This window comes from Mus caroli, chromosome 10 (genome assembly GCF_900094665.2).
Source record: "Mus caroli chromosome 10, CAROLI_EIJ_v1.1, whole genome shotgun sequence".
NCBI classification, from domain to species: domain Eukaryota; kingdom Metazoa; phylum Chordata; class Mammalia; order Rodentia; family Muridae; genus Mus; species Mus caroli.
The window spans coordinates 70,507,919-70,521,410 of record NC_034579.1 but is presented as its reverse complement, the minus strand read 5'-3'; the positions used below and the strand labels follow the sequence as shown (position 1 = coordinate 70,521,410).

At 47.2% G+C, this 13,492-nt stretch overlaps 2 protein-coding genes across 5 annotated transcripts in view; one reads left to right on the top strand and one right to left on the bottom strand.

The window, feature by feature from the left end:
* Positions 1–6,437, bottom strand: part of Mcm3ap (minichromosome maintenance complex component 3 associated protein) — a 46,962-nt gene extending 40,525 nt beyond the window's left edge. The window contains exons 1-3 of one of the 2 annotated variants that reach the window (XM_021173988.2): positions 6,100–6,437; positions 4,235–5,553; positions 3,836–4,059 (exon numbers count right to left, since the gene is read on the bottom strand). In XM_021173988.2, the coding sequence (XP_021029647.1) occupies positions 3,836–4,059; positions 4,235–5,447 (1,437 nt within the window). In that variant the 5' untranslated portion in view covers positions 5,448–5,553; positions 6,100–6,437. Of the gene's footprint in view, positions 1–3,835; positions 4,060–4,234; positions 5,554–6,011 lie in introns of both variants that reach the window. The other variant, XM_021173990.2, reaches the window with a different exon arrangement.
* Positions 6,438–6,459: 22 nt separating this feature from the next.
* Positions 6,460–13,412, top strand: Ybey (ybeY metalloendoribonuclease). Of its 3 annotated transcripts, none has more exons than XM_029482597.1 (5): positions 6,460–6,545; positions 6,926–7,155; positions 9,130–9,258; positions 11,205–11,273; positions 12,866–13,412. In XM_029482597.1, the coding sequence occupies exons 2-5, from the start codon at positions 6,946–6,948 to the stop codon at positions 12,926–12,928; spliced, it is 471 nt and encodes a 156-aa protein (XP_029338457.1). In that variant the 5' UTR covers positions 6,460–6,545; positions 6,926–6,945; the 3' UTR covers positions 12,929–13,412. The 3 variants fall into 3 exon arrangements, with proteins under 3 accessions (XP_029338457.1, XP_021030865.1, XP_029338456.1); XM_021175206.2 differs by lacking the exon at positions 12,866–13,412 and adding an exon at positions 12,304–12,660; XM_029482596.1 differs by lacking the exon at positions 12,866–13,412 and adding an exon at positions 12,304–12,660 and having other exon boundaries at positions 6,512–6,545; positions 6,900–7,155.
* Positions 13,413–13,492: the final 80 nt, after the last annotated feature.

Here is a 13,492-nt window from a genome sequence, read left to right as displayed (position 1 = left end):
GGGGGGAGTAGTAGGAGAGGGACAAGGAGGAGGAGGAGAAGAAGGAGAAGGAGGAAGAAAAGAGAAAAAGGAGAAGGAGGAGGAGAAGAGGAGGAGGAGGAGAAGAGGAGGAGAAACAGAAAGAGAGAGAGCGAGAGAGAGAGAGAGAGAGAGTGAGTGTGTGTTAAGATCACTGTCAGCAACATAGCAATTTTGAAGTCAGCCTGGACTACATGAAACTGTCTCCCAAAACAACAAGCATTAAAATATACACACAGATATATACACACTAACATTTTAGATTGTACTTATTTTTAATTTTTGCACGTGAGTGTTTTGCCTGTGGGTTTGAGGGTGCAGTTCACATGTACTACCTGGATCCACTAGGACTGGAGTTACAGCTGGTTATGAGTCACCATCTCGGTTCTGGGAACTGAACCTCAGCCCTCTATAAGAGTAGCAAGTGCTCTTAACTACTGAGCCATTTCTCTAGCCCCATATATAACATTTTTTTTAAAAATGTGGATCATAAAATATAGCAACTCTATGGCCAAGAATACACACACACACACACACACAAAATTACAGCAGTCAGTGCTGCAAACAGATACCAATACACCAAGCATTCACAATAGCCCACTGCAACAACACAAGAGTCGTGTTGTAACAATAGTAACAAAGAGTGGACAACCCAACAGAACAGTATTCACCCATCAAAAAGAATCAAGCTCTCATCCATATAACTATATAGAAAGAACATGCCAAGTGAAATGAGCTACATATAAAGACAACTTGTATGGTTCCACATACATGAAATACCTAGACTAGGCAAATTCATAATGATAGAAAAAGAGAGATAACCAAAGGCTGGTCAGAGAGTGGAGAGATGCTACTTACTGATTACAGAATGTCTGCTTGGTCTGATGAGAACATTCTGGAAATAGATAGTTTTATGGTCACCAGGCATGGCTGTGCACACCTTTAATCAGACCACTCAGGAAAGGGAAGGAAAAGGCCAAAGGTTCTAGGCCAGGGCCTGGAGAGATGAGTTGGCAGTTATGACACTGGCTGCTCTTCCAGAGGACCCAGACTCAGATCCCAGCATCCACATGGCAGCTCACAGCTGCCCATAACCCCAGCTCTAGGATTCAACATCCTCTTCTCTCCTCCACAGGCACCAAGCATATACGGAGTACACAGACATACACATAGGCAAAATACTTATACAGAAATAATAACTTATTCAAAATGTTTTCAAGTTCTAGACCAGCTTAGGCTAGAGAATTTGTGTCCAAAAAAGTGACTGTAATGTACATAATTATGAATATAAAGCCATTCATTTTTTTAATTATTATGAAGAAATAAACAATAAAATCCCTCAAACTGAATACATTCTGGCACAAAAACGTTGTTCTCTGAGATCTGTACTAAGGACAAAAACTATCCGATAAATAAAGAAGCAAGGTACAGTGGCATATGTACATACAACCGAAGCACTTGGGAAGCTGACATTGCTCACAGTTTCAAGACTAAGCTGGGCAACACACCAAGCCATAGACCATCAGCTACACAGCAACGCCACATCCTAGCATACCTACTGGAGTTGGGTGGGTGGCGAGCACTGGGATGCAGCTTGGCTGGACAGCATGTGCCTAGCATGCTCAAGGCCCACAGTTCAATCCCTAGCCCTGAAGCAGGGGAGGACTCAAGAGCAAAACCCAAAACCCACCCCCCACCCCCACCCCCAAAAGGCAGAGAAAGCTGAGTAAGCAAATAAACAAGACAGACGAAATCACTTTGTAGTATTTAGTAATCACAGGCTTCCTATTCACTGCAGAAAACAGCAACAATTAGTTGGATAGAATGCAGCATGCCTCTCATCCTGAACTCCTCCAAAGACTGAGGTAAGGGCCCTGCACTTCCAAGTGAGTCTGGGCAACACAGCAAGACCCTATCTCTATTTTTTTTTTTTTTGTTTTGTTTTGTTTTTCGAGACAGGGTTTCTCTGTGTAACCCTGGCTGTTCTGGAACTCACTCTGTAGACCAGGCTGGCCTCGAACTCAGAAATTCGCCTGCCTCTGCCTCCCGAGTGCTGGGATTAAAGGCGTGTGCCACCAGACCCTATCTCTAAATAACAACGCGGTAAATCAGACTAGGAGCTGTAAGCTAGGAATGGTGGCCCATGCCTGCTCTCCCAGGGCCTGGGAGGCAGAAGCAGGACAGAGCACGGGCGACATACAGACCCTTCCAGACACGACACGTACTGGCAAACAACAGCAAGAAGGGGTAGCAAGCCCTGTCAGTGAGTGAAGCATCTGACCCAAGGTTAATACCCAGACCCCGAAAAAAGGTAGAACGAGAGAGCTCACTCCACCAAGGTGTCCTCTGACCTCCAGACATATGCCTCTGCCCCTACACCACACACACACACACACACACCACACACACACACACACACACACACACACACATCACACAAAAATGAAAGTAGTTATGAGAACATGATCTCTCCTTTTTAAGTAGTTTCTTTTTATGTAGTTTCCTCTTTCTGTATGAATACTTAGAAAAATAACAAAGATATAAATTTACACAAGGTGAAATCATAGAGCCAATGCTACAAACCCAACAGTTTTTTCTAGGGAATAGGATCATGAGTTTTTTTTCTCTGTATTGTTTGAATGTTTAGACTAACCATGACATTAGCCAAATAATACAAAAGCAAAAGCAGAAAATTCAAGTTTGAAAAAGTACTATGCAAGCCAGGTGGTGGTGGTGCACACCTTTAATCCCAGAACTCGGGAGGCAGAGGCAGGAAGATTTCTGAGTTTGAGGCCAGCCTGGTCTACAAAGTGAGTTCCAGGACAGCCAGGGCTACACAGAGAAACCCTGTCTCGAAAAAATTAAAAAAAAAAAATCATTTCAGGGGGCTGGAGAGATGGCTCAGTGGTTAAGAGCACTGACTGCTCTTCCAGAGGTCCTGAGTTCAAATCCCAGCAACCACATGGTGGCTCACAACTATCTGTAATGGGATCTGACAGCCTCTTCTGGTATGTCTGCAGACAGCAACAGTGTACTCATTTTTAAAAATAGTTTAAAAAAATTTAAAAATAGTAATTTTAGCAAGCATGCCTAGGAATGGGTTTCATATGGCATTTCATACACATGTATCATTATACCTCACTCTAATTGGTTCCTTTCCCTTACATCATGCCCCGGGCCTCTGCTGGCCATTTACCTATACCCTTACATCCCCAGTCTCCCTTCTGTTTCCACATCACATGTCCATTATCCTCTTTATCAACCTCCCCTTTAAAATCTCGTCCTCCTCTCATACTCCTTCTCTATCATGATCCATACCCCACACAGTCACACAAAACTAATTCTGAACCTAGAATGAGCTATTTAAAGAGAAAAGAAAAGCTACGTGAGTGCTTTCCCTACCATCTATCAAGCAAGTGACTTATGGCTGAAAAGGGAAGAGTTTGCAAGCCGCGACGTTGGAGCTGGAGAGATAGACAGGCAGCAGGCAGGAGCACTTGCTGCAATTCCAGATGGAGGCCTGCGTTTTATTTCCAGCACTCACATGGTGCTTACAACCATCTGTTACTCTGGTTCCAGAAGATCTGATGCCCTCTTCCGACCTCGACGGGGCATCAGACATGCAAGTGGTGCAGAGACAAACATGCACAAAAAATAAAAATAATTTTTAAAAAAAATTATTTTTTCAAGTGACCAAGTTGAGGACTCAGAACACAGGCTCAGAGGTGAGGAGCTTGCATCTCCTGCTCAGAGCCCTGGGTGTAATTCTTTGCAATGCAGAAAAAGCGACAGGTAGCAAGTTCTCGGGAGTACTCACGTGGTCGAAAAAATGAATCACAGCGAGCTTCTTGCTGCGTCTGGTGAAGACCCGCTGGACTTTAGCGATTTTGCTGAAGTGTTTCTCCAGGATGGCTCTGTCGTTGAGGTAGTCGGGGATGTTCTTGCACTGGATGGCTGTGAGCTCTAAAGAAGACACGCCCCCGAGGCTGTAGATGCACTCTCTTCGCTTACTCTGGCGCACAGACGTTCCCCTGAGAGAATCTGGAATTTAGAGAGCAGACACATAAGTCTGTCAGAGACAACACTTCCAGGCAAAAGGAGCCACCACGGGATAAAGAGCCAAGATCGTGGGACTTAAAATCAAGTGACCACGAGGGACCGACCACACAAGAGCTCGGCAGCACCCTTTTGTGGCACACACATGTTTAGGACGCACCTTCTTTCTCATCTCTACCTTCTGCTTCTTCCTCTTTAGTCCCAGCTGTAAGGCGGGAAGATACCAGGGTAGACTGACTCCCTCCTGGGACGGCCGGGTGGTCGCTTTCTCCAGGTTCCGCGAAGCCACTCTCCTTCTTGGATTCCTTGCTGCCCAGGCGGCCTGCCTCTTTATTGCTTTTGAAGACCTCCTGTATTGTCCGGCCAAACAAAGTACCTCCCCTGGGTCTGTTGAGGCGGACTGGCCGTTTATCTGGGGGATGGTCGCCCCTGGACAGGGGGTCAGGGTCTTCTGCTGCCTCGTGGCAATGTCTCCTCGGGGAGCGATCCTGGTCCTCTTTCCTCTTTAATCCCTTCATGAGGGTGGGAAGTGGCTCCACCTGAGAGATGGCTTCCTCACATCCTTGGCGGAGGCTTGGTTTGTTAGCCGGGAAGGGCTCCCCCAAAGATCCTGGTGACACTGTGGGGAAAGGACTGAAGCTACTGTTTGAGCTGCCAAACGCTGACGTAGAAACCCTCTTCTCTTCTTCTACAGTTTGGTTAGTCAAAGCAGAGGCAAAGGCAGGTGCATTACTAGTAACTGGTTTCGAAAAGATAAAACTTGAGCTAGTCACCGAACTATTTGTCACCTGTGGGAAAGAAAAAGGGGTCAGGCCTCCAGACCCACCACCAACGGGATGGGAAAATGTAAAAAATCCAGAAGAAATCTGGCTCTGGGTTTTTTCTGGCTCTGACTCAGGCCCCGGTATTGGTTTGAAGACTGCATTTTCCAGAGGTTTAAACTTGAATTCCGTCTTCCGAAAGCCAGAACCTGCTACTTCTCCAGTTTCTGGCCCAAAAGTAGTGCCACTTGGGAAAACCCCAACACTAGAGGTTGACTTAAAGCTGAATGCCGTATTTCCGGGCACAGACGAACTCGAAGGCCCAGAAGTAGCTGCGAAAGAAGATGTGGATTCGAGACTAGAGAAGAGTCCCACACTTGAGGTTTGGGTGAGTCCAAATGCTGGCAAGGAGGAAGAATGGCTTCCTCCAGAGGGTGTTGCAAAGCTCGGTACTTGTGAAAACCCCAGGCTCTTGCTGGGTGTGCTGTTCTGTCCAAAAAGGGAAGGCTGGCCAAATCGAAATGGTGACTTAGTCTGATATGTTCCCGTGGTGCTGGAAGATACCGCAAAAGCACTGGGCTGCTGCCCTCCGAAGGGGTTCACCGGGTGCATCTTTGACCCAATTATCTGAAGGCAATAAATATGGACTATACACAAGTAGCTCTCCTCTTTAAATTATCTGTTGCCTGGGGAAGCTCTCCTTCATCCTCAGGATGACCTGAAAAAAAAAGGTTAGGACATCACATTTCCCTCCAACTCTTAAATCACAGAAATTCTAAGGACAATTATTTAAAAGGCAAGGGCACAACGGACCGCAGACCACTCACAGATCAACAGGTTTTAGACACAGGGTATTAGAAACGAACTATGGTGTAAGGGAGGTTTAAAGTTTTGGTTTTTTTTTTTTTTTCTTTTTCTTTTCATTAAAGACAAGGTCTCGCTTAGCCCAGGCTTGCCTCAAGCTCACTACAATCAAGCATAACCTTAAGTTCCTTTCTCCTGCCTCGGTCTCCCTTCTGCTGGGACCACAGGTGTGCTCCATCAGGCTTAGGTGAAACCTGATCCGTTATGATTAAAATAAAAATTCAAAGCATTTTATTCAATTGATACCTTCTCAGGGAAAAAAACAAAAAACAAAAACAAACCTCAGTAATAAGACGGGAACACATCACTTACCAGATTCTTGCTATCTCCAAGGCCAAAACAAACAAACAAACAAACAAAAAAACCCGTAATTTAAAATGTTACTGCTTTGGGTTCCTACCATCTCATTTTTCTCCCAGTAACTCGAACTTGCGATGCCCTGGTCTAGAAATAATAGCTTTTTATCCCCGACGCTTAAACACTCCGGAAACCGGCCGCTAGGCTAACAGACGCCTTCAAGCTAAGACTGGTGAAGGCAGGCCTTCAGCAACTCGGCAAAGACACAGGCGACAGCGGAGGCCGCGGAGGGAGGAGCAGGTCCACCAGATACGGCCACTGTCGCCAGCGCTTGTGCTCGCCCACAGTCTGCGTACAGCCGCTACCGGGCTCACGGCACCGCAACACACCGGCCTCTGGAGCGGGCTCTTGGGTGTGAACTACGGACATCAAATTCGTAGGACCAACTTCCGGTCCTCCGCATCCGGCTTCCGCTCTCTGGGGTGTGCTGCTGTTGATCTTCCGGCAGGCGGCCCGCCGGACCCCCGACCTTCTTCACGGTCGGCTTTGGTAAGTGCGCGGCGATCCCCCCTTGTGCGGCATGGAAGCCCCTCGTTCGTGCGTGGATCCTCCAGCCTGAGTGCCGGAGAGACGCTGGACCCACAGCGACCCCAATTGCTCACCCACACTCATCCTCACCTGGTCCTGCACCGTTGCAACGGCCCCAAACCACCTGCCTTATTCTGCCCGTTGTGCCCAGTCTACCCTGTTTATTAGTTTCCTAGCGTAAATAAAGGTGATTTCCCTTAGCATTGCCACCAGATAAATCCCATCAAATAAAGTTTTATTGTGAACGCGTGTGTGTTTTTATATAACTTATCCCTCTCTAGTAGTTACGGGTCTTTTCTCGAACTTTAACCACAGGTTCCTTCCAACCATTTTTTTTTAAGGGCTGAGTGTTCTTCCCGAAATGAGTTTGGTGATTAAGAATCTGCAGCGGGTGGTCCCCATCAGAAGAGTGCCACTTCGCAGGAAGATGGATTTAGTCAGGAGTATCTTAGGAGTGAAGAAATTTGACCTGGGGATCATCTGTGTTGACAACAAGACTATTCAGAACATAAATAGGATCTACAGGAATAAAAATGTCCCAACTGACGTGCTTTCTTTCCCATTTTATGAGGTAAAAAAAAAATATATATATATATACATATATATGTTCTTCTCGTACAGCTTACCTTCCTTCCAGAATAGTTCCTGTTAATTACATTGCAGATCTGGTTATCTTTGATTTTGAAGTTTTCCGGAAATGCACTGAAGTCTAGCCTGGTGTGACTGTGCATGCCTTTAATCCCATCTATCCAAGAGGCAGAGGCAATCAAATCTTTGTGAGTTCTAAGCCACCTTTGGTCTGCCTGGTTAGTTGAAGGCCAGACAAGATCCACATAAGAGGCCCCTTTCTCAGCCGGGTGGCAGTGGTGGCACACGCCTTTAGTCCTAATGCTTGGGAGGCAGAGAAAGGCAGATCTCTGAGTTCAAGTCCACCCTGGTGTTACAGAGTGATTGACAGGACAGCCAGGGCTACACAGAAAAACTCGGTCAAAAAAAAAATCCTCTCTATCTCAAAAACAATCTAATTGGGGCTGGTGAGATGGCTCAGTGGGTAAGAGCACCCGACTGCTCTTCCAAAGGTCCAGAGTTCAAATCCCAGCAACCACATGGTGGCTAACAACCATCCGTAACGAGATCTGGCGCCCTCTTCTGGAGTGTCTGAAGACAGCTACAGTGTACTTACATATAATAAATAAATAAATCTTTAAAAAAAAAACAAAAAAAACAATCTAATAAAAGACAGAAATGAAGCAATATGACATATATCCATTAACTATGTCTAGCCCTAAACATCACAATTCCTCTATACAGGGACCACTCTCACTAACTCCGTGCCCTTAGGAAATTCAAATAAGAGTGTCTGCAGTTTTAAGTGTACCTCAGTAGTAAATGCCTGGACAGAAAAGTAAAAACTGGTAAGCATTATCAACAGATTCCCTTGCGATAGATAGCTACAAGGAACCACATTGTCTAAATAGCTTCCCCCATTGTTAGCAGAAGAAATGGGAATAATCCTTTTGGGGAGTGAATTGGTAGTAAATGGTGCTTCAAAGGATAGAAAAGAGAAGGAAAGAGCCAAGGATGCAGGCTTAACCCTGGAAAGTTAAGCCTTGTGATTGTGGCATAAAACAAGGTCAGGGCACCTGTGCACAGTGGGCATGGTGATCAGGCAGAGACAGGACAGGACTCGAGGTAGGCGGAGGAAGAGGCTGGATGCAGTAGAATCAGTGTTGCCTGCTTCTAACTGCAGACAGGATTGGGCTATAGCCCGCACAAGATGGGGTAGAACAGAGTCCAGCAGAGGTCTACAGCATGTCTGAAGAGGCCACAGCTAATGAAGGATTTATTCCTGTATATATAGTGGATTATAGCATACACATGTTTCTTCCCCTGTCAAAGCAAAGTTCTTTCTGCTTCTCTCTTTTTTAAAAAAAATATTTATTTTATGTATATGAGTACACTAGCTGTACAGATGATTGTGAGCCTTCATAAGGTTGCTGGGACTTGAACTCAGGACCTTTGCTCGCTCTGGTCCTGCTTACTCGAGTCCTGCTTGCTCCGGCCCAAAGATTTATTATTATATGTAAGTACACTGTAGCTGTCTTTAGACATACCAGAAGAGGGCGTGAGATCTCGTAACGGATGGTTGTGAGCCGCCATGTGATTGCCGGGAATTGAACTCAGACCTTCAGAAGAGCAGTCAGTGTTCTTACCCACTGAGCCATCTCTCCAGCCTGTTTCCCTTAACAGGAAAAAAATGGCAGGCACACAAGTGGGGAAAGAGTGTGATTGTGTCCATATGCCAATACAATGATATTGAATGTGACTTTGAGAGGGGCTGGGGGTGGGGGGGCAAGTAGATAATTTGATAAAAACAGCATGTGAGGGTCACTGTGTGATAACTATGCATCCCACCCCCTCAGACTCTTTGATGGTCCTTAGCCTTCATTATGCAGCTTGAGCATCCTGTGGTCATGAGTCCCGTGCTCTCTGCTAAACAAGTGAGCCAGGACCTTGTAACCTGGCTACTGTTTCTCCTTTTCAGAATCTGAAAGCAGGCGAATTTCCTCAGCCACACTCACCAGATGATTATAATTTGGGAGACATTTTCCTAGGGGTGGAGTACATTCTCCAGCATTGCAGAGAACGTGAGGATTACTGTGATGTCCTGATGGTAAGTCAGTCGGATGCGGAGCCACACACGATCGCTCGCAAACGAACTTCAAATGAACCTTAGAGAAGGTGGAGGAGGAGACTCCTGTGTACACATGAGCATCCACACATACCACTTGTATTGATGGGACAGGAAGCTCCAGACTTGGGAAGGAGAACACACTGGGGGGTGGGTGGGGGGAAGCCTGGGTGTTCCAGGGACTTCTGCTTTTATCTCTAGAAATGAGACCATGTTTGCCTAATTGAAATTTGCTGGATTGGCTTCTTATTACACTACCCAGAACAGAACAGGAGCCTCCACACTTCAGAGTTTGAAGGCAGGAGGGGGAAACTCTAACAAGAGACGCAATGTACCAGTGTTCAGTAGAAGAACTCCACTTTGGCAGAACAACCACAGCCTTGCTGTCTGTGGGCCTCCTAGAGTTGAAGAGTGACCCAAAGCAGGCCCTGGAGGTGACCCAGAGTTAAGGCCTTGGCCTTGACTGTCTTCTTGATCTCAGATAGTGCAGCCTATGCTAAACAGAGTTGGGAAAGTTATAATTCTCTGCTGTGAAGGAAGTGGCCCAGAGCCAGCAGCGGCACTGCCAGTTGACATAAAATAACACCTCTGCTTTAAAGGAAATAAGAAACTAGTTTATTCTGAGCCAAATAGGGGTGGCTACTGAATCCAAAGAACAGATTTGGGTTACTGTACAACATGGAAGGAGTTGTGTGAACTCTCATAGTCCCAGAATAGACAAAAGGCACATGTCACCGGTGACTTCGGTGCAGACGTTAGACAGTATACAGGGAGGTGGTGGCAATTCTGTAGGTTTCCCATACAACTGCTGAGTGTCCCTGGCTTTAGGGATGGCGGAGGCTAGAAGTGTGTCAGACTAACCATGCTTTCCAAGAGGTGGTCTGCTCAACATGAGGATATTAGGGCAGACCCCAAGGTTGGTAGTAAATGGTTATTAGAGGGTACTAAAGATTGCTAGAGATAACTTTAGCTTAGCTTGCAGTAGTCCTCTCCATAAATATTGGTGTTCTGGTCAGCCAAAGCTAGACATCATGCAGGCTCTTCATTAGCTGGGCTCTTCATTAGCTGTGGCCTCTTCAGATCTGCTGTAGATCTTCAGTGCCTTCTGCTGGACTCTGTTCTACCCCTTCTTGTGCGGGCTGTAGCCCAATCCTGTCTGCAGTTAGAAGCAGGCGACACTGATTCTGCTGCGTCCAGCTTCTCCCTCCACCTACCCGAGTCCTGTCCTGTCTCTGCCTGACCACCATGCCCACTCTGCATGGGTGCCCTGACCTTGTTTTACGCCACAGCTTAGAGGGATGGCTCCGTGGTTATTAGGAGCCACTGTTCTTCTAGTGAACCCGAGTTCTCTTCCCAGCATCTGTGTCAGGTATTTTACAACTGCCTGCCCCCAGCTCCAAGGTATCAGATGTCCTCTTCAGGCCTCAAGGATGTCTGTACTCAGGTGCACATAAACACAATTTAAAAATAATAAGTAAACACATGAAAAGATGTAGACTATACCACCCAGGTCTTGAACTCTTGGATTCAATCAATACTTCACTGCAACCTTCTAGACCACTGATACTACAACCTTGATCCACCCTTGCTTAATTCTATCTAGTCAGATTCCCAATACCGCCAGGGACAATCAACTCTTTTTACCTGGGCTCAACCCCAAACAGTGTTGCTCCACACTAATGAAGTGAACTGAGTGAATTGTTCCGTTTTAGACAGGAGGCGACAGAGGTTGGGATTGTAGCTCACTGGTAGCACTTGCCTAGACAGGAGAGAACTGAGCATTAACTCCAACCCAGGGCAGCAACTGTGTATCCTGCCCCAGGGTTCTGGCCTAGGACAACTCAGTCTTACAAGGGTCCTCTGTGAGCCCGAAGGGGCGGCCATCTGGTAGATCATCCCCTGAGCTGACTTGTCAATTACTCCAACAGGTGACAGCCACCCATGGACTCTGTCACCTGCTGGGCTTCACCCACAGCTCCGAGGCCGAGTGGCAAAAGGTAGGAGGGGTACCTGAGCAAGGGGCTGTGTGCTACCCCAGATACACCCTTAACCCTTAGGCTGCTGCCCAGCATTTCCCTCCCCCACCTCGAAACCCCATGGCAAGAGGCTGAACTACAGCCTCCATCCATCCTGCCTGGAAAGGTGAGGTCTTGTATTGAAGGCTCTGGCTCCTCATGATACTTCACTCCTGAAAGGCACCCTGGACAGGCAGATGAAAGTTAAATTCCCCGAATGCTAGCTATTATTGATGAGGGTCAAGGGACACTTAATGTTCAGAAAAACATACAAAAAATAAAAAATAAAAAAAAACCCTTACCCATTAGTTGGCAACAAATAATGCTAAGTCATGGTTTATTTCTTCTAACGGCCAATGGGTACCACACTTAAAGCCCACCATGTTGTCCAACAGGCTTGGGTTACGTTTGTAGGTAATAGTCTATTGCTCGGAATGAATTTTCGTTTGTTTGTTTTAAGATGTTCTGCTTATGGGTGTGTACCTTCATGAGTTTATCGGCACTGTGTGTGTGCTGGTTATCTGCAGAGGCCAGAGGAAGGAGTACATCCCCTGAAACTGGAACCACGGGTGGTTGTGAGCTTCCTGATATGGGTGCTGGGAACCAAACCCAGGCGATCTGTGAGAACATGAGTGCTCTCCACTGCTGAGCCATGTCTCCAGCACCCATGAAAGAACTTTTTTTTTTCCAATTAAAAGTAGATTGCCATCTGCTTCTGCTACCACCCAGCCCTGTCTATGCCCACTCCCTCCCTGCCCCACACTTCCCTGGGCCCCATGTGCACCCCAGCTTCTCCCCCATCCTTTGGGAGCCCACTCCCTGCTGTCCTGTCCTTTGTATCTTGCATCTACCTACAGCAATTTGAGTCTCTGTTCAGGTGCTGCTGATAGACTTGTGCAGAGCCTGGGGGAGCGGTTAGGGAGGCTTCAGAAGGAGGTGAACCCTGGGAGGACTCTGCCTTGGGACAAGGTCCCCAGAGTCCCTCCAGAGCTTGTGCACTGCTGTGTTCCAGATGTACAACCAGGAGAAGCTGGTGCTGGAGGAGCTGAGCCGCTACACGGGAGCTAGGCTCCAGCCCCTGAGCAGGGGACTCTATTGATGCCACAGAGCTTTGAGACAGAACTTGATGGACAGAGTCCTGTCCCTCTGCAAGACTCCAGGGAGCCTTTGCTTACCAGGGAGCCCCTGAGTGAACCATGTGGAGTCGGAATAGATGCAAAAAGCAAGAGGAATTTTTGTTCCAGTGCACTGGGGTCTTCCCAGACCCAAAGGAGAGGCGGCGACCCCCAGAACCCATTCAGCGAGTTTTTATATGGTTTCCAGGGGCAGAAGAGAGCATCAGCAACTAGGCACAACATGATTGGTGGAACAGTGCACCCTTTAAACTGATTGGTCTTTAGGGAATGAAGTGACAGGGACTTCCCTTGTCTGAAGGTGTCCTTCAGGATGTGTCCCCACCCACAGGTCAGTTCTGCCCTGAGGTTTGAGAAATGTTAATTAGCCTCTCCCTTCCTGAGGGGCAAGTGTTTCATGACCTTCCCAAACTTCCTGAGCTGACCTTTTTACCTCCACAGTGGATCTCTGCTGGTCCTGGTACCCTGGAGGGCCTCAGCCCACACTACAGCTTCATTCTGTGAGTGGACCAAGTACCAAGGACGTGCCTGTCAGCCCTTACTCTGATTAGAAATCTATGCGGACTCTATTATAAGCAGAATCAGGCATTCTAAGAGAAGAAACATGGACATTCTTGTGCTTCTTTGAGTTTCTAGCTGTAGAGTCTGGGCAGATTGCCTTGTTTCCCTCAAGTGGAAGGAGCGTGCCAGAACACTGAAATCTGTTCTTCCTAAGAGGATAGGCGCCTGCAGACCAGCAAGCCCAAAAGGACAAGGTTCTCAACCAGGCACTCTGAGACCTGAACCTCGCTTTCTTCACTCCTGAGAGCCACCTTGTGCCCTCGCCTTTCTTAAGCTGTTAGCTGCAGACACCACGAGACAGCCCACAGACCTTGTCTCCTGGGGCCAGAGAGTCAGGAGTGTCCCCCATCTGTGTTGCTGTTTGTAATTGTTTTAGATGACATTTATTTTATTTGGAGCCAGGCAATGGTGGCGCACACCTTTGATCCCAGCTCTTGGGAGACAGAGGCAGGCAGATTTCTGAGTTCAAGGCCATCCTGGTCTACAGAGTGAGTTCCAGGACAGCCA